The sequence below is a fragment of the Microchirus variegatus genome (genome assembly GCF_963457635.1).
Source record: "Microchirus variegatus genome assembly, chromosome: 9".
In the NCBI taxonomy this organism is placed as follows: domain Eukaryota; kingdom Metazoa; phylum Chordata; class Actinopteri; order Pleuronectiformes; family Soleidae; genus Microchirus; species Microchirus variegatus.
The window spans coordinates 7,833,475-7,856,048 of record NC_139810.1 but is presented as its reverse complement, the minus strand read 5'-3'; the positions used below and the strand labels follow the sequence as shown (position 1 = coordinate 7,856,048).

The following is a 22,574-nucleotide window of genomic DNA, read 5'->3' as shown; positions in this document are numbered from 1 at the left end:
TGCTGCCCGATAGGCGCACCTCCAAAACCCACATGACAAGCTGAAACAGCGGCCAAATAGACCTTAATGGTGGAAAAAGCTTTATCGCCGTCGATTAAGTCCTGCAAGAAGCATAACACAGCCGGGACAGAGCACTGAAACGGAATAATATCCTTAGCCTCACACCACCGCTCAAACACGATCCATTTATTATCATATAATGATCGCGTGGATGGCGCCCTCGCGCATTGAATAGTCTCAATCACCCTACAAGGGAGACCAGACTCGTGTTAATTCACCCTCTCACGTGCCAAGCCCAGAGAGCCAGCCGTTCGGAATGTGGATGAAAAATCTGTCCGCGCACTTGTGACACCAAGTCTGCGCGTAACGGCAGCGGCCATGGCTGACCGTGGACAAGCTGCATCAGGTCCGCCATCCACGCTCTGCTGGGCCAGTAAGGAGCTATCAGGATTAGTGATAGCTGCTGTTCCCTCACTCTAATCACAATCGGAGTGATGAGGCCGAGCGGGGGAAATGCGTAAAGCAGCCCGTTTGGCCACAGGTGCGCCAGTGCGTCCGCACCCAGCGGTGTGTTCCGGTCTCTTAACGAGAAGAACAGAGGGCACTGTGCGTTTTCGTGCGATGAGAAGAGATCTACGGACGCTCGGCCGAACCTCTCTCACACCCGGTGAAGCACCTCGGGGTTCAGTCTCCACTCTCCGTACAGGGGATTCCCCCTGGAGAGTAAATCCGCCCCGCTTTTCAGTACACCCGGCACATGCGCCGCGCGTAACGATAGCGATAAAGGTCCCTTTCCTCACCCTTGTCATCCGGTGACGCGGGCCAGTCGATACCCAGCCGGGATGCTGCCCGCTTACACACCTCATGCAGGTCGATCTCCGGAGGCGCAGGGGTGGGTTGGATTTCTCCGCTGGCGGGGTGGGATGTCTGGGCTGGAGGGAGGATGGCGTCCTCGTCATCATCCTCGTTCTCCTCGTTAAGAAGGTCCAGATTATCATCCTCCTCCACACACTCTCCTCCGTACTCGTCTTCCGAGTCGAGGAGCTGGTCGAACAGCGGTGGGAAGTCCTCCACCGGGAGGTTATCCCAGCTTGCGCTAGCTTTAGCCGGCTTCAGCTTAACCACAGTATCGGAGAGACAGGGGTCGGCTTTAGAAGCGGCTGAAACTCTGAGGCGCCACTGTAGGATCCTTGCTGGCATGTCGCTGCAGTGCTGGCAGCATTCGGAGTCCGCGAGTGATGCTTGCGCATGCTGGACTCCCATACAAGCAATACAGAGAGGATGTGGATCTCTCCCTGAAATTGTAAAACCGCAAGAGGCCGGGCACGGGTGGGACTCGACGTCCTTCACCTTGCTGCTAGCCATTGTCCCCTTAGAGGAAGCGGTAGTCATGATGACTAACCTCGACGGTCAGTTGCAGAAACACCACAAGCTAAACCCTGACGGCTAACGTTGCAGGAAATACACACGGCTTTCGCAACGAAAACAGCGATAATAAAAACGATGAGCAATCCTGAATATAAAATATTCACGCTCGGTGACTACCTTTACGGCGCGTCTGAAGAGCAGTTAAGTGAATATTCCGAAACAGGAAAGCTGAGGAGCTCGGTGATCACACTTATAAGCGCACAGGTGCGCTTATAAGGGGGACGAGCTGGCCCGTGCATCTCGAGATGATTGGTCTGTCATATGACAGACGTGGTGTCATTGGAGCTTCCATGATCGGTCACGCCAGGGGGCGTTTCCCATAGTGAGATACCGAGGGAGGTTTGAAAGAGAACTAGTGTGTTGTAGTGTTGTTTTCGCGAAGCATGTTCTAGTGTAGTTTTAGCATGTAGTTTAGGGCCCTATGATTTCCGTGTTAACGGAATCGCGGACGGAATCGCGGAATTGGCCAATAAAAACGGAATCTAATGTTAAACGGGGAATATCGCCGAAATTGACATAATGTGACTGAAATGCTGTCATCGTGAGGAGAAGGAACGTTTGTCTGGAGAAATGTTCCGGGGAACGCTCATTCGTGGCATCACCCGTGCATCTCCCCACAAACACTCACCCGGCCAGGGTTTCCCCCAGTGCGTGTTGCTTGTTTATTTACTTTATATACACTTTTTTTTCTAAACCGCGGAACAAGTGCACTGCGCCTGCATGTAACCGCCGAGCGTCCCCTTGTCCAGGTGCCGATTGAAACCCAAGTCACACCATCAAATACGCCATTATTACGGTTATATTGTTATTGTCAATAAAGATGTTATATTTAGGAATGCACCGATAATTCGGCGGCCGAACCACGGCGAGTAAACTGTGGAACATCGCCTATTAAATGCTGGAAAGTCTCTGCGCGAAAGTGAAACTTATGAACTCCCTGTGACTTTCACTTCACAGCAGAGAACATTCTCTCTCTTTGAGCAGTTAACTAAAGAGATCGGCTCATCTGATGCATCTGTTATTCCCTTAATTGCAGAGTTGTAGGTAATATTGCGTGTTGAGAAATGATCCAGTCGGATACGGAGAAGCGCACGGCGCAGGAGAGGGAGGAGAGTACAGCGCAGGGGCGGTGCGCAGAAATCCGTCTGCACCAGATGAGGGGACACTACCACTTTTTTATTTATGTTAATTTTTTTACTTTTAAATGTGACCAGCATTGCATGGCTTGTTTCAAAATTCACTGGCATTTACTTAATTAGGATTTAACTTAAGTCAAAACAATTAAACAATTGAGAAGTCAGTGGATTCAAGAAGAAAGTTGCATTTCATTGGACATTTTATTCACTGACACAAAAAGCACACATTCTATGGTGGTAAAGTAAGTATAAAAGGTAAAAAAAAAACGGAAAATGGAAAAAAATTAAACGGAATTTGGAAAAAAATAAAACGGATTTCATACGGCCCTAGTAGTTCAAGTATGTTATAATGTTGTTTTAGCATGTAGTTTTAGAGTGTTAGAATGTCGTTTCAGCATAGTATGTTAAAGTGTAGTTTTAGCATGTAGTTCAAGTATGTTATAGTGTCATTTTAGCATGTAGTTCCAGTGTGTTATCTTTAAGTTGAGATATTAATCCAGAAATAACAATATGTGCTTTACTATATTTTTTGTTTCTTATATAAAACAATCGATTTGAAAATGAATGGATGACAATAATGATGATATTTTAGCATTAAAATTATCGTTTTGGTTAAAGAGCTTCTCCATACTGGTGTATGAACCATTACAGAATCATATTTTGTTTGTTATCAATGCTGTTAGACAAAGTTAGGAGTTAGACAAACTGTCTTTTGACTGACTTGACTGAATGATCCGACTTCATTTCACACGACCTGCAGCTTTCGTAGACTGCAGAGGTCACTGCATGCAAATACAAGGACACTATTCCCCGCTGACATGGAATGAAACAGGAAGCTGCACTGTCCAGTAAAAACTTCTTTATAGAGAGAAAGAGTTGCTGATTCTAGAAGTCTCCAGAGGGAGAGCGGTGACTGATCACAATTTTCGCTGTTGAACTCGGGCCAACAAGAGCTTAGCCCTGGCCTTTGAGGAACATCTGGAAACTCCTCAGAACATCTGTGTCGCGTCAGGCCGTGTAAAACACAACTCTGTAAAAACCAAAACACAACGACAAAGCTCTCACTTGTGACAACAACGAGAGGCTCTCACGTCTAACTTTCACTGAGAGTGTTTTGTGTTTTTTATATATACATATCCTTTCATTTCCTGCTCACTCTCACTTTCAGCCTTTGTTTCAGTGCGTGTGTGTTTGTGGTGTCAGGCAGCTGCTGTGTGTGTGTGTGTTGTGTACTCAGCCTGAGCGTCGTGTCTACACACAGCTCTGGCTGCTCTTATCTGAAATGACCAGAATTGACCACATCAGCAGATAAAGAGTCAAGTGTGTGTGTGTGTGTGTGTGTCACTCTGTTCGCGCTGTCTTTACTATACACACACATGACTGAGAGGTGTGAGATGCTCTGTGAGCGTGTGTCTCAACCTGGTAAATGTTCATTTAAAAAGAATAACCCTTTAAGCTGCGGACACACAATAACAATAACATGCCCGTGTCTTAAAACGAGGGATCGGGTGAATTTGTGGCGAAGAGCAGGGCAGTTTTTGTCCAACGTCCAACAAACTGCCGTGTTTAGTTTCTAAAACTTGAAAATTGAAGCAGCATAATTTAAAGGAGTCATATTGTACCCTATTTCTTCAAGTTAAACTAGTTCCCTGGTGTCCTAATGAACATGTCTGTGACATGCTTTGCTCAAAATACCTTAAGGATGAAGCACCACAGCAGTTCAATCACCCTGACAAAACAGCCCTGTTCAGAACGCTTGGTTTAGCTGTATCTCTTTAGGTCCACCTTAAGTAAAACAAAACTTTAGGGACAGGAAATCAGCCACAGAGGCTACTGGAAGCTAACAGCAGTTAGCATTTGGAAAAGTGATAATTTGCAGGCTCCAGCAGGCACATTGCCGTCATATATAACATGTATCCACTGGACAGATAAATCCTCTGAGGCTGGAAGTTTGTGTAGAACTATGTGCTGCACTGTGGAGCCAAGAATAGAACTTTTCGCAGACTTGCGGTTTTTGGATACTGTTGCCCTCTCCAGCACTCTCACGTGTTTTACGGACAAAGTGGAGCTCCGCGAGACAACAATTCCAGGAATTTAGCGCATTATGACGTCCCAATGAGTGCAGAAGTCAACAACGCATGTTTTATCTCCTGTACTTAGACTGAGGAGGACCACAAAAACATGACTGAGTCATCTTTTTTCACACTTTGCCGGATGATAGGACCTCCAGAGTCCCAAATATAAGGATTTAAATGATTAAAAAGTTGATTTTGCATAATATGTCCCATTCAAACAAAAACATTCATTCAATAATTATCAAAAGCTTTTGGGTAAAATACAGAACGTTCACACTCACAGTCACACTGGACAATCCTTTTATTCTCTAGTGAACCAAACATGATAACAAAATTGGAGACGCTGATTCGCCGGCTTCCTGCCAACATCGCGAGTGAAATTACCGTAATAACCACACGTTGGCTTTGACGTGTAAATTGCAGTAAAATAAATGCTTTGTGGATCCACTGTGATCTGTAAGTGGTTATGCACGTGTGTAAGTGGTAAACCTTTGCATCATATTGTGGAACTTGCACTTGTTTTTCTCAAGAAATTTCAAATCAAAATACAGAGGTCTTTTAGGCTTTGTTTTCTCCGCCGTTGTAGCTCAGACGTAACTGGCAACCCGTGGTCAGAGACTCTACTGACTGCAATGACCGGTAGAGGGCGGTCGGTGGCGCAACATGAAACCACAAAACATGATTTCAAAACGTAAACATGATTTGCAGTCTGCAGAAGATTTTTTTTAATGCGAGTATTTTGGCTGTACTGTTGTTGTTGGTGAGTTCAGTTTGTGATATGAACATTATTCCTGCGTCTCTGTGACATATTAGGAGGATTTTATGGCCAATTGCTTTATATTTATTACATAATGCACCTTTAAATGTAAAACAAATGGAAATATGTGGAGAAGCTTAAATCCCCTTGCCCCCTTTCTTGTGTCTCTTTACAAACCTCTCCCTTTTTTCCCTTTTGTCCTTCTCTACATCAAACATTTGCCCCTTCAGTAGTGGGAAGCAAAACCATGGGCACCATAAGTAAAATAGGAGTTTTCCCTTTTCCTCAGTTTCTTGGGAGACAGAACCCTCACCGCTAAAAACAAAAAAACTACTCCAGACCGCACACATTTGTGTTGGCAACCAGTGCCGGTGTGAGTTCTGTGGAGATAGTGTGACTATTAAAGCGTATTTTGGCATTGAATGAGAAGAAGAAGAAGAAGAAGAAATTGCATAAAAAAGAGGGAGTTTTGAGGAAAATTTAGTATTTTCACAACATTATCAAGTTCTTTGGGAACACATGGGCCCCCCTGCAAGGCTGTGAGGCTTCACACGCTGTGGACCGACAACAGGTTCAGCAATGACTGCTGTGTTTAAACAACTATAAACGAATAGCAGAAGAAAACAAGGTCTTGAAGTGGTGCGAATCTCTCCAAACGTGCCCGGTCACCGCGAGTGACCGGGCAGATAAACGTCCATGAACCAAGAACAACTGTAAAACAACAACATCCTGTGCTTCCCTTTCTCCACTCGTACCACCTCTCCTCTTTCATCAGCACATTTAATGAGGGACTGTCTCATCTCCACAAAGACGCTTCAGGAGGACGGAGAAGGTGAAGGACGCTCCATCCCTCCAAAACTGGAGAAGGAAACCACTGTAATCAATTCTGACCCGATTTTCTTTTCTCGCCTTGTCTTTTTTTTCTTATCCTTGAAGCAACGGTTACCAAACTGTACACCAGCGAGCTGAACTGGGTCTCGGCTGCTTGAGTTGTAAGTTGTTTCCATGACAACCACAGGGTCTAACTGAACACTGAGGGAAGAAGACACACACACACTGTAGCAATGTTGTTTGTTCCCCATCGTTTTCAGAAGTGATGCTTTACTGACCGCAACCTTTTTCCGGTGCTCGTATTGATCCAGATATTGACCGTCTGTATCCATTTAACCCTCATCCTGCTACATTTCATATAATATATAGATAGATATCTATATCTATCTATATATAGATAGATACAGATATATAGTGCTTAACAAATCTATTAGACCATCATCGAATGTAAGGTTTATGCCACAGCTACCCTAAATTAACAGCATTGGTAATCGTCAATATCATTTTGTATGTTTCTTGAGGGTTAATGCACCAGTAAAGAAGCTCTTTAACCAAAATTATATTTTTAATGCTACAAAAAAAACAGTATTATTTCTTGATTAAGATGTCAAATTATAGTATTTACATAAAAAAATTGAGTATTTGTTGTGCTTGGTTCATTTCTCAGAGAAGAAGCCCAGGTCAAATTTGGGTATAAAAAGGTGAATTCAGTTATAGTTATTATGCTAAATCAATATCTATAACATTTTTCAGAAAAAGGTGTTAGGCCCAAATGAATAGATAAATAAGAATATGATGCTATACTGCTTCACAATATAAAAGCTAAAGAACTTATCCGACTCCAGTCTGAGTAATCAGACTATGAATCACAATATCCACGTACGTTATCTTAGTCCGACTAAGACTAGCTCGATTTTAGCCGGACTTAAGTGTTAACATGACAGTGAGAAAACCAAACTATTGTCTTAGTCCGACTAAGACTAGCTTGATTTTAGCCGGACTAACGTGTTTACATGACATTAAGAAAACCAAACTATTGTCTTAGTCCGACTAAGACTAGCTCGATTTTACCCGGACTAACGTGTTTACATGACAATAAGAAAACCAAACTATTGTCTTAGTCCGACTAAGACTAGCTCGATTTTAGCCGGACTAACGTGTTTACATGACATTAAGAAAACCAAACTATTGTCTTAGTCCGACTAAGACTAGCTCGGTTTTAGCCGGAATAACGTGTTTACATGACATTAAGAAAACCAAACTATTGTCTTAGTCCGACTAAGACTAGCTCGGTTTTAGCCGGACTAACGTGTTTACATGACATTAAGAAAACCAAACTATTGTCTTAGTCGGACTAAGACTAGCTCGATTTTAGCCAGACTAACGTGTTTACATGACATTAAGAAAACCAAACTATTGTCTTAGTCTGACTAAAATCAGACTTTTAACATGCAGAATTGATTGACTGAATGAATGAAGAGCGTCTGCCTCAACACGCCCTCTTTCACTTGTTATCAGTTGCCGGTTTAGCTTGTGGATAGTTGTTAGCATGTTGAGTGCCATTCCCAGACTTCCTGCAATCAATGAAATGAAAATCTGCACACGCTTTGTAGATCCTATTTTATCTTTTCTCTAAAACCTCAACCTGCTGTTCTGGCTGCTTCTATTATTTCCAGGTATTAGCTGGGGGTAAGAACGGTGACATACACATATGCAGAGCACCCAGGCTGGTTGACATGTTTTCATGCACTTTAATTGTCAGATTTTTATGTAAAAGTACTGACAAAACTAACAATAAAGAAAAAGACGGGTTAAACATGACAAAAGGGAACATTCATCGTTCTCAAACCTTGATACACTGCAACCTCTCTAAGTAAAGCTGTAGTGTTTTCCCCTCTGTGTTTGAGTGTGTGTGTGTGTGTGAGTGTGTGTGTGTGTGTTGCGATCAGTCAGTGCTCATCACGGTCGGGAGCAAAGTGTACATGTGACAGGTATCCTCATCAAAATGCTGCCACCGCGTTAATCACACAAATTATTTATCGAGGAGGCAGTGGAAGGCTCTGCGTGGGGAGAATATCGGATTTTCTCCTCCTCCCTTTACCTCACACTCGGTGTCTTATTCTATAGCCGGCGCTTTTTGCACAAGGGCGATCGTCGCCACCTGATGCTGGGATCTAAGTTTCTCACGGCTGCGGCAGCGGCGAGCACATAAGGTTAACCCAGTGAACAGCTGATGCAGTGTAAATATATATTTAATCCTGAAAATTAGAAATGAAACAGGAAACGTCCATTGACATGAGGCCATCTTTCCGTCTGAGTGCATCTTTTCCCCTCGATCTTAATACAGAACACTTTAAACACTTAGTGGCAGCTTGACATCATGGAGACCAGTGAAACATATTGACTGTCTCCTGACCTGGAGTCCACGTAAAGGCCCGAATCTGCCCACCGATAATGGGCTTTTAGGGGTTAAACCATTGTCTCTGCTGTGGTCAAAGAAATCCACAAATCATCAGAAAATGCACCAGGGTCTGCTTTTATTAATGTAGTAGGTTCATAAATAAACTGCATGAACAGCGGCTGCACCTGTGTGTGTGTGTAGTGCATGTTATAAGGGACAATTTGGCCAGTCTTTAAGGGCTTTCTAGGGAATAAGGGCTGTGGTGAGGAGTAGTTGCGTGAGGACCAGACATTCTAGTTTGTCTGTCCCAGTTTCAAGTCGCGCGTCAAAACACTAAAACATTTACTGATTTTGTAAACCCGTTTATGACACAGACTTTTATCATGTTCTGACCCACCTTTAACAATAATAAAGAGAAGAGAACAACACAAAGCAGCATGTATATGATTTGTCTCTATGTGTGTCAATCAGACAATGCTGTTACGTGGCCTATGGGCCTTTTGGTCGTTGCGACAGAAGAGAAAAAGGTGTTATAACATATCATCTTCATATTGGACTCTTTTTGAGAAAAAACATAATTTTTGGAAGCAGAAGCATACACGTGCATCTATACTGAAGGGTTACGGTTTGGACGTTTGGAAAATATGGTCAGTCTATGCAGTTTAAATATATATAAAGAGATCGTTTAGATTGTTTGAGGTACTGACTTTGACTTGCTCGCGCCACCAAGGAGCCAGAGACTCGCTCTCCGCGAGGAAAATGGCCGCCAGCAGAGACGGAAGGCAAAAAAAACCTTACACCTAATAAAAATGCCTCGTAAAATCTACACCTGCTTAAGTCTACGATTGTGTTCCCTCGTTTTTTATCAGCCTTTCCTGTTTGGAAACTGAACCGCTCACTCTCCTGCACCAAAGCCCATAGAGAAAACCAAAGTTTTTTATATCGCAGGGACACACAAATGATTTCTGATTTATTAAGATTAGAATCTTTACCTATCATTTGACGCCAAAATGACTGAAATCGGCTCAGGAAATGAAATTCTGATGTAAAAGATAGTTGGAAATGGCGCCATTTTGAAATTTACGTGATGGGATTTTTCAAAAGAATGACCCAAGAGGTATGTTCAGTCAAATTTTGGTGCTTGCTAACCTGCTCTACGATGACCAGTAGTCCTCAGGGAGACCAAAACCTGGTCCTACTGAGGCAGAACTAAGATTTAGAGCTCAGATTTGAATTGTGGCCAGGTTAGGGTTAGGGTTAAGCATCAGCTGGTTATGGTTAAAGTTAGGGATAACACTTTTGGTTAGGCTATCCAAGACTATAAGAGTCCTTAAAGAGATAGGCATCCGCGAGTCTGGGTTAGGCATCAGCTGGTTATGGTTAAAGTTATGGATAACACTTTTGGTTAGGCTGTCAAGACTATAAGAGTCCTTAAAGAGACAGGCATCCGGGTGTCTGTGTGTGTGTGTTTTGTGAGATTGCGAACGTCCAGGTCTGGCTTAAATGCAGAGAAATGAGGGGGGACAGACGAACCTGCCTGTTGCTCTGACGCAGGCTCTGATAAGACTCGTTCCATGTGACGCAACAGTTAGCATGAAAACGCCACGGGCTCGGTATTTTTAGGAACCAGTCTTCGACCTCTCGCAAGTCTGTGTGTCAACAACATCCACACAACAATGCTCGCCATTGTCGGCCGCGTCACAAAGCAAACACTCGCCGCAGTCAAAGAATGTGCAACTTGAAGATGAAATCCAACAGTTTTCATTGATTAACGTTATCAGCGCAGAGCGGTGTGTGTGTGTGTGCGTGACAAAGGGAACATGTACGGAACATGTGTGAATCATGACAATATTCATACTTAAACATTCAGTTCAAACAAACGTTCAAAAGAGAAGGCCTTAACCAGAACAAAGGATGGGATGTGGTGTGTGTGTGTGTGTGTGTGTGTGTGTGTGTGTGTGTGTGTGTGTGTGTGTGTGTGTGTGTGTGTGTGTGTGTGTGTGTGTGTGTGTGTGTGTGTGTGTGTGTGTGTGTGTGTGTATTGATGGGTCACTGGGCGGATCACGCACATGTGTGTGCTCTACTGCAGCGGCTAATTGATTTCAGCTGAGGAGTCCGAGGATCAGAGACGCTGGCGAAACAAAACAAAAAATGAGAAGAAACAGCAGAGAAAGGCTCTGAAACATAAGAAACCACTGCCGCTGTTCAGGCTACAACGTTAAATACAAGGAAACAAGCAGATAATGCAGTTAACGACGTACGCGTGTACCATGGATGTATTATATGAACTGGATAGAGCACTGCCCCTTGCTTCCGTTCATTCCTATGAAGCTGCTCACCCAGCGCATATGCCAAAAAAGTGTTTGACTCAAGCGTTTATTTCCGGGTTATAGGGCCCATAGAGCATGCGCAGTAGTGTCACCACCATATAAAGATCTATAAAAGCCTGTGTCCATGTCTTGAGGTGTCCTGTGGGCACTTTTACAAGCGTCTCTTTTACTATTGCGGTCAATGGGAAATTTGCTTTTGGGCTCCATGGGGTTTTCTGTTGCAGTACCCACAGTGGCCACCATGTAAAACATTTCTTCAAGGCAGAGGGGGGCGGAGCTCTATCCAGTTCATATTATACATCAATGGCGTGTACACAGTACATCAGATTCTGCTAAATGCACCTGCAGAAACACACGCACCGAGAGCAACACAACTTCAGAAACAACCAGACGTGTGTTTGAAGTCATAAGTTTAGCTGAACATGAAGAAAACACAACAGAATCAAGATGTCTGCTTCTATTATTGAATATTCTCAGGATAATCATATTTTTAAACATGTTAAAGGCACTATATTTTCCTACTGTTTTGTTTTTGGGTGTCTTTTGTGTCTCTAATTTGGGGCAAAGTGAGCCAAAGTTAGTTTTTTATCAGTATATGACCCTGTAATATGCGACAGGTTATAAACATTCAAGTTTAAATATTAAGTTTGTAGAACATCGATTCCATCAGTTCAAATAAGAACTTTAAATCTAAACTTTTGATCGCCATGTTGACACCAAATAATCAGTTCTTGGCCTTTATGAAAAATGGTAATATTTGAAATAAAAGTCAAACACCTGTTAAAATGTCAAAAGACCTGCTACAACTGTCACAAGCTCGTAAAATATGGTCATGAACGGATTTGATCGACAACATCAGGACCCATCCACAAAAATGTTTTAAAAATTAAATGTTGCGCAAATGTCTTTGGTAACACGAGATTAGGGAACACATATTCACCATTAACTAGGTGCTTACTAACATATATAGGGCCCTATGAAATCCGTTTTATTTATTTTTTATTCTGTTTTTTTTTTACCTTTTATACTTACTTTACCACCATAGAATGTGTGCTTTTTGTGTCAGTGAATAAAATGTCCACTGAAATGCAACTTTCTTCTTGAATCCACTGACTTCTCAATTGTTCAATTGTTTTGACTTAAGTTAAATCCTAATTAAGTAAATGCCAGTGAATTTTGAAACAAGCCATGCAATGCTGGTCACATTTAAAAGTAAAAAAATTAACATAAATAAAAAAGCACCAGATGCATTCCCTCATCTGGTGCAGACTGTACTCTTCTCCCTCTCCTGCGCCATGCGCTTCTCCGTATCCGACTGGATCATTTCTCTACACGCAATATTACCTACAACTCTGCAATTAAGGGAATAACAGATGCATCAGATGAGCCGATCTCTTTAGTTAACTGCTCAAAGAGAGAGAATGTTCTCTGCTGTGAAGTGAAAGTCACAGGGAGTTCATAAGTTTCACTTTTGCGCAGAGACTTTCCAGCATTTAATAGGCGATGTTCCACAGTTTACTCGCCGTGGTTCGGCCGCCGAATTATCGGTGCATTCCTAAATATAACATCTTTATTGACAATAACAATATAACCGTAATAATGGCGTATTTGATGGTGTGACTTGGGTTTCAATCGGCACCTGGACAAGGGGACGCTCGCCGGTTACATGCAGGCGCAGCGCACTTGTTCCGCGGTTTAGAAAAAAAAGTGTATATAAAGTAAATAAACAAGCAACACGCACTGGGGGAAACCCTGGCCGGGTGAGTGTTTGTGGGGAGATGCACGGGTGATGCCACGAATGAGCGTTCCCCGGAACATTTCTCCAGACAAACGTTCCTTCTCCTCACGATGACAGCATTTCAGTCACATTATGTCAATTTCCGCGATAATCCGCGGTTAACATTAGATTCCGTTTTTATTGGCCAATTCCGCGATTCCGTCAACACGGAAATCATAGGGCCCTACATATATACAGCAAGTCGCATACTAGCCCTTTATGCAGCAAGTCGCATACTAGCCCTTTATTAGTTAATATCAAGCACGTATTAGCACCTTATTTAGGATAAATCTTAATTCATGTTGTAATAGTAGAATAAGGTTATGTAGAATAAGTATATACGTGTATATATACGTATATATATATACGTATATATACGTATATATATATATATATATACATATATATATATGTATATATATATATATAACATAAATTATGGATTTCATGGAGTCCCTGATATAACTGAAGGACGAGTAAGGAGTCGTCCAGTGAAACAATCAAGAGAGCAACAGAGGGATTATGTTTGGTCGGACAGCTGAAAAATGATACTAGGGTGTGGAGCAACTTATAAAATGTCCAAAATACACAGATTCTAAAAGTCTAAATCCAGAATTACTGTCCCAGTCAGCAATAATTTTTCAAAGTTTTCACAACTTTATACCTGCAGCCAGTCTTATATGTATATGTATAAAGCACATTAAAGGAATACTTGAGTAAAAATGACCAGAAAATGTCCCTTTTTGATCATATTACTTGAGTAAAAGTCTTAAAGTATGTGACATTTACTTTACTTAAGTATCAAAAGTAATTTTCTGATATAAAATGTACTTAAGTTTTAAAAGTTAGTCTTTGAACTAGAAGGTTGTGGGTTCAATTCCTGGCTCTGCTAGTGTATGTGTGTCCTTGAGCAAAGACACTTAACCCCACGTTGAAGCGCGTGAATGACAAAACTATAGTGTAAAGTATAAATACAGACTATAATCAACTCTTCTTCTGATTGTATTTATTTTGTAGTATCGAGCAACAAATATAGAGGAATTTGCTAAAAAGTATAAATAACAAAGTAAAGTACAGATACGTGAATTTTGCACTTAAGTATTTGCACTCTGTTACATTACAACACTGCCTGCAGCAGTAAAGCATGACATAGCATTAACCGTAAACCACGACATAAAACACCACGATATCCATGGTCGCCCACAGAAACCCAGTGAGGTTAATGAGTGACTGCAGAAAGAGGAAATAGTTTCACGCCAGCGTAAAGCAGTGATTAATGACGTCGTATCACCATGTCACACGTTGCGTGCTGACGACCATGGGGATAAACGGCATCGCCGCGGCTGCGGCTGCTATCTCGCGAACATTCATTCACTTAAACGAGGGCAAACAATGCCGTGATGGATTGTCCTCTGGTTTATCATTCATGGATGTTAACCGTGACTTCCCACGAGTCCCCAAACTCGTACTCTCGCCTGTACTTCCCTTCCACATGTTTACAACAAACACAACCACAACTTTCTCAGAAATCCTAGCGAACACACGTGAGAACATCATTCTGATTGCTCGCGGCGTTTTGTTTTTTTTTGGCTCTATATCCCCTTATTGTTTTCTTGTAACGTTCTGGTCATTAAAACTTCTCCCCAAGGAGAAGTTTGTGAAAAAATAATTGCTACGGCTGCACAGAGAGAGAGAGAGAAGGCAGCTACCATACTGGGCCTGGTATCACCCCACCACCACCACCACCACCCTTGGAGAAAGGACAAAGCGTCCCTTGTGTTTAGAGCACAGAGACCTGAGTGATACTGCTTTATATCTTGGTGTTCTCCCCACTGTCCCACAACACACACACACACACACACGGAGCGGTCCAGTCAGCCCACTGACCTTCAGCAGGACCCTTGGTCCTTGCCATAACACACGATCAACACACTGCACATTACAACACATGCGCTCCAGAGTAAATATACAACACAGGGACATAGAGCATCTATAGCACATCTATATAGAGCATGTGACCAGTTCTTAGGGTTTCACATCCCGCACACTAGCTTCAAACGAATGCCGCAACCAACGCTTGTTTTCATAATCGATTAATCGCTCGATTAATGTTCATTTCTATAGCTCTGGTGCGTCAAGGTGCTTTGCATAAAACGGCGAGGATAACACATTTCAAAATAAAATAAGGAATAGAATAGACAAAAGCACAAACAGTAAGTTAAAACAATAAATTAAGAATATGTGTCTGAATTTTAAAAGCCACTCTAAATGAATATGTTTAGAGGTTGTTTAGAAGAAAGCAGAAATGTCATAATATAAATTATATATATATATATATATATATACATATAATATAGATTTAACTGAATTTTTTTTATTATTAAAACAAAAAACACTTTGACCAATTAATCAATTACCAAAAAATGCATTTAGTTATCAATTAATAGTCAATTAATCAATTAATCAGTGCGAATTTTATTTTCAACTATAAATATCACAACAACTGTTTCAGGGAACTAAAGCCTAACACAGCGTCCTTAAATATTGTATTGTGTCTCACCCATGAACAGATTCCCATTCTGTTAGATATTAGTAAATTTGGGAAGTTTCTCACAATAAATATTGGTCCAAATATCAATTTTTTTTTTTATTTCATGCTACCATTTGTTGGCAGGTAATTTGAAGCTAAATCCTATTCAGAGCACAGATGTTAATTTAGTTCATGTTTGTCAAAGGTGTCTCTTCTCATGTCCAGCATTTTATATTTGTCTGATATATCTATTATTCCCTGGTTTGGACCAGTGTCAGATCAGTATTGACACACACTCACACTCTTTGACCCAATTTCCAGCAGCAGAGGTCTAACTTCAGCTCTAAAAGAAACAAGTAGCTTTGACAGAGCAGCAACAGGCTGAACAGCAGAGAAAAGATCAGCTAAAAAAGATCTGATCATGGCAGGAAACTTGATGAAGTTCATTGTCCAGGAGCCAATCACAGCTGACATGGAGCTGTAGCACAGCAAGTCAAGTCCACAATCAACATCTAGAGACTAACAACCATTCACTGTCACGTTCACACCTATGGTCGCCGTCGTAGACGAGTGTCTAATTAACCTCTGCGTGTTTTTGGACTGTGGGAGGAAACTGGAGAACCAAGAGAAAACACATGAGGAGGACATTCAAACTCCACACAGAAAAGGCCTCAGTTAAACTAGGATTCACACTGGTGACCTTCTTGCTGTGGGGCAAGTGTTCAAGCCACTACACCATTGGTTCTCAAAGTGCGGCCCGGTGGGCCAATTTCCACTTTTTTTTCCCTTTGGCGGCCCTCAGTCCAATGTTGGGTTCCTAAATTGGCCCTCGGGTATCAACACTTTGAGAACCACTGCACTACACCCATTCTACACCCATTCTTGCAAGATTAACTGATTTGTTTCTGGATCAAATCAAAAAATCTAATATTTCTTCCAGACAAACACACTATCTTAACCAAACACAATAGCTCCCTCCACGCTGTGTTTACCTTTTTTGCAATGTTGCCAACATGTTAAAGGTCCCCTATTGCACAAAATCAACTTTTTAATCTTTTAGTACTTATATTTGGGACTCAGTGGGCCATACCAGTCCCCAAAATGTAAAAAAACAAGACTCAGTCATGTTTAAGTGGTTCCACTTTGTGTAAGTATAGGCGATAAAACATGCAATGTTTTAACCTCCCTCGGAATGACGACATAGCAAGCATTTCACCGTGAATGTTGGCACCCCGCCAGGCAGAGTACTTCACAGCTCCAACGTAGCTCCCCCTTGTCCCTGTGAAATACGAGAGTGCCGGCGAGGGAGGAAGAGTGGCTGCACAGCGGAGCACAGTGTTTTACACAAACTTCCAGCCTCAGAGGACTTGTGTGTCTAGTGGATATATTTTATTTATGAAAAAAATGTTCACAAGCTTCACAAGCCCTTTGTTGTTGATCGTGTGTGTAAATTCCTATGCTGGAGGGACACCATGAACGCACCAGTTACGTGCCTGCGGTTAGCGAATGACATGTGTGGATCGGTGATATGAGGAGCACGCGTTTGAAAGCACTGCAGAAAGATGTAGATGTTGTCCTACATTTCTTCTCAACCAAAGGCTGCCTTTCTGTCGTGTTTCCACGCTCCTCGTGTTGTTGATCAACACACGTCAGTTGGAGCTGCAGTAACACTGGTGCGTTCAGGGTCTTTTTCTAGCATGGGGATTTACATACACGCCGTGCCGCGCGGCGCATTAATCGTTTTTCTTCGATTTTAATGTTTTTATGATCGCGAGAAGCTAAAATCGTGGTCACTCTATGCATTACGGTGAAACGCAGTAACAACGGGTAAACGGACATTACTATGGGGTATACAGAGCGGGGGTTGTGAGGACGGTGCATGACAATAGGTGATAAGTGGCGACACTCCCCTGGAAGCAGTGGATGTGTGTTTACCTGGGTCCCATTCACATGTAAATGACCAGGCACAAAACCGAGCGTTCTGAAAAAGGCTGTTTTGGCAGGGTTATTGAACTGCTATTGTGCTTCATCCTTATGATATTTTGACTAAAGCATGACACAGACATGTTCATTAGGGCACCAGGACCTAGTTTAACTTGGGTTAATAGGGTATAATATGGAACCTTTAATCTAACCTGAATATACCTGAACCCCGTAGGTTAAACAGAAGAGGTGGATAGAAGGGACTGGACCTTTACTGAGACAGCCTCTAATTTCAGGAAAAGACCTGATTTCATCTGCTATTATGAAATATTGTAGTCTACTAAAGAAAAATTTATGAAGTTTTTTTGAATGCTTTTTGTTTTCTCTATTTATTCTCTTATGATGAATATTTTATCTTCTATTTTTTTTTATTCTGTTGTTTAAGCCTGTTCCATACTACTCAATATCAAAAATATGACATACTTTAACTTGGCAGAATGTGACAAGCCCACAACTTGATCTTTGCATGACAGAATCACAAGCTGGACAAAGACTGTGATTTTCTTTTTTCCAAATATAGAACAGTAGTCTCCTGAACTCTTTTCACACCAAAAAATCATTAGAACCTGAACAATACTTGGCTCCACTACATCAACAAAGCATCAACAAGTTTAAAGAGAAGAAATATAACCAGACTTAAGCTGATCCATGAACTTGATTAGTTAACACAAAAGTCGCACTGGCACCAAACAAACAAGGCAATCAGAGATGGCAGACTTCACCTCTGGCGGCCTCTGTTGGTCATATTGGCAAGTGCAAGTGTGGAAGCACAAACAAACACACAAACAGACAGAGCCACTAAAAACAATAACAAAGAGAATCTCTCACCTGTTTCCAGAGGAACTCGTCTTCCTGGTTAATCATCCACGTCGTGACCACGTGGATGACGGACAGCACCGCTCCACTCAGCACCGCCGCCCTCATCCTCACCGGCAGCAGCGTGTAGATGATGTAGATGAAGAACACTGACCACCAAATGCCCTCTGAGGCGCTCCTGGGCGCCACCATGAGCACCCCGAACACCTGCACCGACACCAAGACTCCGATCACCAGGTAACTGACCATCCACATGTAGTCCTGGTGGAAGCCGTTGCGGTTGCACACCACCATGAGAGCCATGAAGAGGGCCATGGCCACCGAAAGCGCCGACGCGTAGGCAACGTGAGGGGCGGCGTGAACACAGTGGAAGGTCAGCATGATGCCGCACACGATCACCAGGACCCCCATGAGCATCGTGAGGGAGCTCTGGTTCAGCCTGAAGAAGTAGCGCTGGTACAAGCGTTCCAGCTTGCGGGACTGGAACTTCTTGGACTGGAACACCCGCACCACCCTGTGCCAGCAGTCCGCAGCCGTCACCACCCCTGCGGCGCCGTTGGGACCCTCGTCGCCCATGTCCCCACTTCCTCCGTTACACCCCGCCTTCCTTCCTTTAAGCTCCCCGTCCTCAAATCCCAAGTCAACCGATTTCAACCCGACCCCTTCGCCCCTTTTGCCGTAGTGGTCCTCCTGCCAGCCGCAGCGCACGCCAAAGTTGCCACCACCGCCTCCCGCAGCCCCCGCCACCCCTCCGCGGTGATGCTGATGGAGGGGGGCTCCGGAGGGGGGTTCCATAGCATCCGGGTCCCGCAGACAGCTCATGTAACGCGGGTTGCAGAGAGATGAGCCTCCCTTCCGTTTGGATTTCTTGCCATTGCGCTCCCCCCACGCAGTCTTTCGGTCATCCACTCTGGCGACTAAGAAACCACTGAACCAGGACATTCTAAACGAGCACAGAGAGACACTGTGAGGACAGCAGGTGCAAGAGACACAACAAGAACCTCCTCTATCAACATGTGATTGTACATTTACCTGTTGGGGTTCTGGTACATGGCCCCGCCCTTTGTCTTGCTGCCGGTTCACTCATTTATCCCCCTGGACAAAATTCTGAAGTAGTGAGGAGGGGTTTGTGTGTGGAGGCCACACTGCAGGAGCTGCAGGGTGGTTGTGACAGGAGATGGTGGGGAGGGGGAGTCAAAATGTGCACCAGTCTACTTCACAAAAGCTCCAGATGTTTGTGCCAGAGCCAGGAATCAGGGACCAAGGTTAATCCGTCTCTGCTGCCAGGAACTCTATCTCCGTGGCTTCTGCTGGGTCTACGGGAAAAATGCACAGTCAAATTGTGAAAAGTGACAAACAGGAAGAGCCAGAAACATCAGATGAGAGACATGAATGCACTTTTTCGGCTGCTAAACTTACACAGTTCAACTCATTCAGGACATTGATGCTATACAGAGTTCTTCAATCCTGGTCCTGGGGAACCACGAACCAAGTTTCCTTCTCCAACACACCTGATTGAAATGATCAGGTTTCTGCAGAGCTTGTTGATGAGCTGAACATTTGAATCAGGTGTGTTGGAGCAAGGATGCTTCTAAAACAAAATGCAGGACAGTGGGTCCCAAGGACCAGGATTAAAGAACCCTGCTATAGACCCTTTCATTGTGTACAAACATTCCAAGCCTAGCAAGGATGTGCACGCAGTTTGGGTCAGAAAACGTCACAACCGGTAAGCGAAGAGCATGTATGTCCACAGTCGTCCACCCAATAATTCTGAATATGCTCTTTCGTTTTCGTCGATTAAAGACCGCGAACAATACCTACATAAATTAGTACTAGCCGACGGCAATAGTCTACCTGACCCAGCTTCTACAAAATATTGGGTAGATGATAATCTACCCAATATTTTATAGAAGCTGTTCACTCTTACCTTCGTAGATAAACCTAGCCCGTACATGTGAAAAAGTCAACCTGCTTAATACCTAGGGTTAGCCGCGCTAACTATAAGCTAGCTATGTCCAAGACCACAACATAACGTTCATATTACATATGTGCATTGACACACCAATTTCTGTGAAATCCAGGCTTTTCAGCGTAATCTAACAGAAAGGGCTGATACATTAAGCTAGAACTACAAACGCGAGCCTCTTTGACTGCAGTAGCATCAGCCCAGTCCTGTCTGAAAAAATTGCTGGTTCTATTTTCACAGCCAACTACGCTACAAGCAGGTATCTTATGTGATGGACTTTCAAGTTAACGGTATGTGTTTTTTGACCCCAAACTGCGCATGTATATATCTTTGACGTAGCTCTCGAAAGGGTCTATTGTTGTCCTTTTACCCAATATGTCTTATTATAATATTTTACAATGTGCCATTTTTTCCCTTCGGCATTCTCCAGCTGCAATTCGACAGATTCACAGATTTTTACCGGAAATAAAATGCATCAAATGTTCTGCTAAATGCACATGAATCTAATTTCCTGGATAAGCAGGCACACACTAAAAAGCGAGTATCAGAGAAGGAAAAACAAGCAGCTTTCAAATCTATGTTGCAAGAAGACAGGGACAAGGCCTTGAAATAAGTGGGTCTTTAAAGGTGAACCAAAACTTGAATACAGCGTTTTGGAGGCACCTTCTTTTAACTGTGGCTCTGTTTATCGTTGCTTTCAATCATACAAGATGGAGCGACAAACACAAAGATAAATGCTTGCTGGACATCAGGAACACTGTCAAGACAAATATCCACACAGTAATAATATATACGCCATGACAGGACCTGCAGCTCTTTTTGCATTAGATTAAACCCTTCGCTGCTGAGACATTACTAGTTACTGGTCTTGGTCACAAACTCTGTGGAATTAGATTTGTGTCAATGTTTTTCAAATGACACTTTAATGCAATATGTTTCCATTTTTGTTTGCTCGATTCATAATCATTCAAAAATGATTGCATTTATTGTTCTTCAAGGAACTGTAGTCCAGTCGCTCTCCAGAGAACATTTGTTGTTGTTTCTTTGCTTACTGGAGCTGCTTTTTTTATGCCGTCTCTTTTGGTAAGTTTATGTAACTCGAGGTAAATCCAAACACTAAAGTCACAACATAACATGAATTTACTGATGGACAGAGGAACAGTTTGTGAACAGGCAAGGCAGGCAACTGCTTGGGGCCCCCGAGCCGATAGGGGGCCCCCGATACTCGGAGCCTGAGGGCTGTTTTTACTGAAATGTGCAGTGAACAGCCGCCTCCCCGTCCCCCTTAAAAACAATGGCCGATTTGCAATGACATCTCAGTCGGAAACCTCCCTAAAGGGGCTCCACCTCACGTTAACCTCTGTGAAATTATCGTTCTGCAAGTTGGAAAATGATTACTTACAGTATAATGCATATCTTTTTTACTCATTTTATATGTTTTTTTTCAGTTATTTTCAGTATTTTATTGTTCTATATATTTATATTGTTTTATAATGTGGGTTCTTTACAGTGTAATGTATTTTTTTTTTTACTAAGTTTATATAGTTTTTTAAAAGCTATTTACAATATTGTATTGTTCTTTACATTTACATTTTCACATACTTTTTAATTACAAGGTTTTGATATGTTATTTCATTCATTTCGGGGGAAACAAATTATTTTGAATTCATACATTTTTCGTTGGTGTCAGATTATTTATAACGTAACGGTTGGAAGGGCCCCCTGGGAATTTTTGCTTAGGGCCCCTACAGACTCTAGAATCGCCTCTGCTGATGGAAGCAGAAGTGGATAAACAGATGTAAAAAAAAATCACTGAGTTTGCAAACTGCTAGTCAGCGTTCCATGCCCCCCCCAAGGTTGGTTCACGGAAAACCTTGCAACCTGAACTGTCCCTTTAAAGTGGGCCAGACGCATCATTATGTTGACCTGATCACCTTTCTATGGTATTTATATCTGCTGTGATGTCACTACATAACATCCTTAAAGCACTTAGTCAATAGCAGATGTAATAACAGCTCGGTGGAGGAGAGATCATTTATGTCCTGAATGAATTATGAACACACACACCACGCACGCACGCACGCACACACACACACACACACACACACACACACACACACACACACACACACACACACACACACACACACACACACACACACACACACACACACACACACACACACACACACACACACACACAGTATGCCATCATCATGGTCTGACCACTGACCAGGCCTCCAGGATCTGGACGAGATCCGCACAGTGCGCACACGCAGATACACAAACGCAGCCACTGCTTCTTCTGCTGCTGCTGCTGCTGCTGCTGCAGCCGCTGCCGCCTCCTCCTCCTCGACCGGCGTTTTCAGCGGAAAGTCATGCTGAGTTGCTGCAGCAAAAAAAATAGCATTTCCTCGCTCTATTTCGCCTGTCTGCCTGCCTGCGTGCGTCCGTGCATACGTGCATACATGCGCCCTTCTCTGGCACGTATCCGTCCGGGCTGTATCCCTCCTCCTCCCAGCAGCTGGCAGCGGATCGACCACA

At 43.0% G+C, this 22,574-nt stretch overlaps 1 protein-coding gene across 1 annotated transcript in view; it reads right to left on the bottom strand.

The window, feature by feature from the left end:
- LOC310932286 (adenylate cyclase type 6-like) overlaps positions 1–19,116 on the bottom strand; it is a gene marked incomplete at its 5' end in the record, with an annotated part of 55,054 nt that extends 35,938 nt beyond the window's left edge. Inside the window, 2 exons of the mRNA XM_083895579.1 lie at positions 18,077–19,007; positions 19,097–19,116. Coding sequence (XP_083751705.1) covers positions 18,077–19,007; positions 19,097–19,116 — 951 coding nt within the window. The remainder of the gene's footprint in view (positions 1–18,076; positions 19,008–19,096) is intronic.
- Between the last annotated feature and the right edge of the window lie 3,458 nt (positions 19,117–22,574).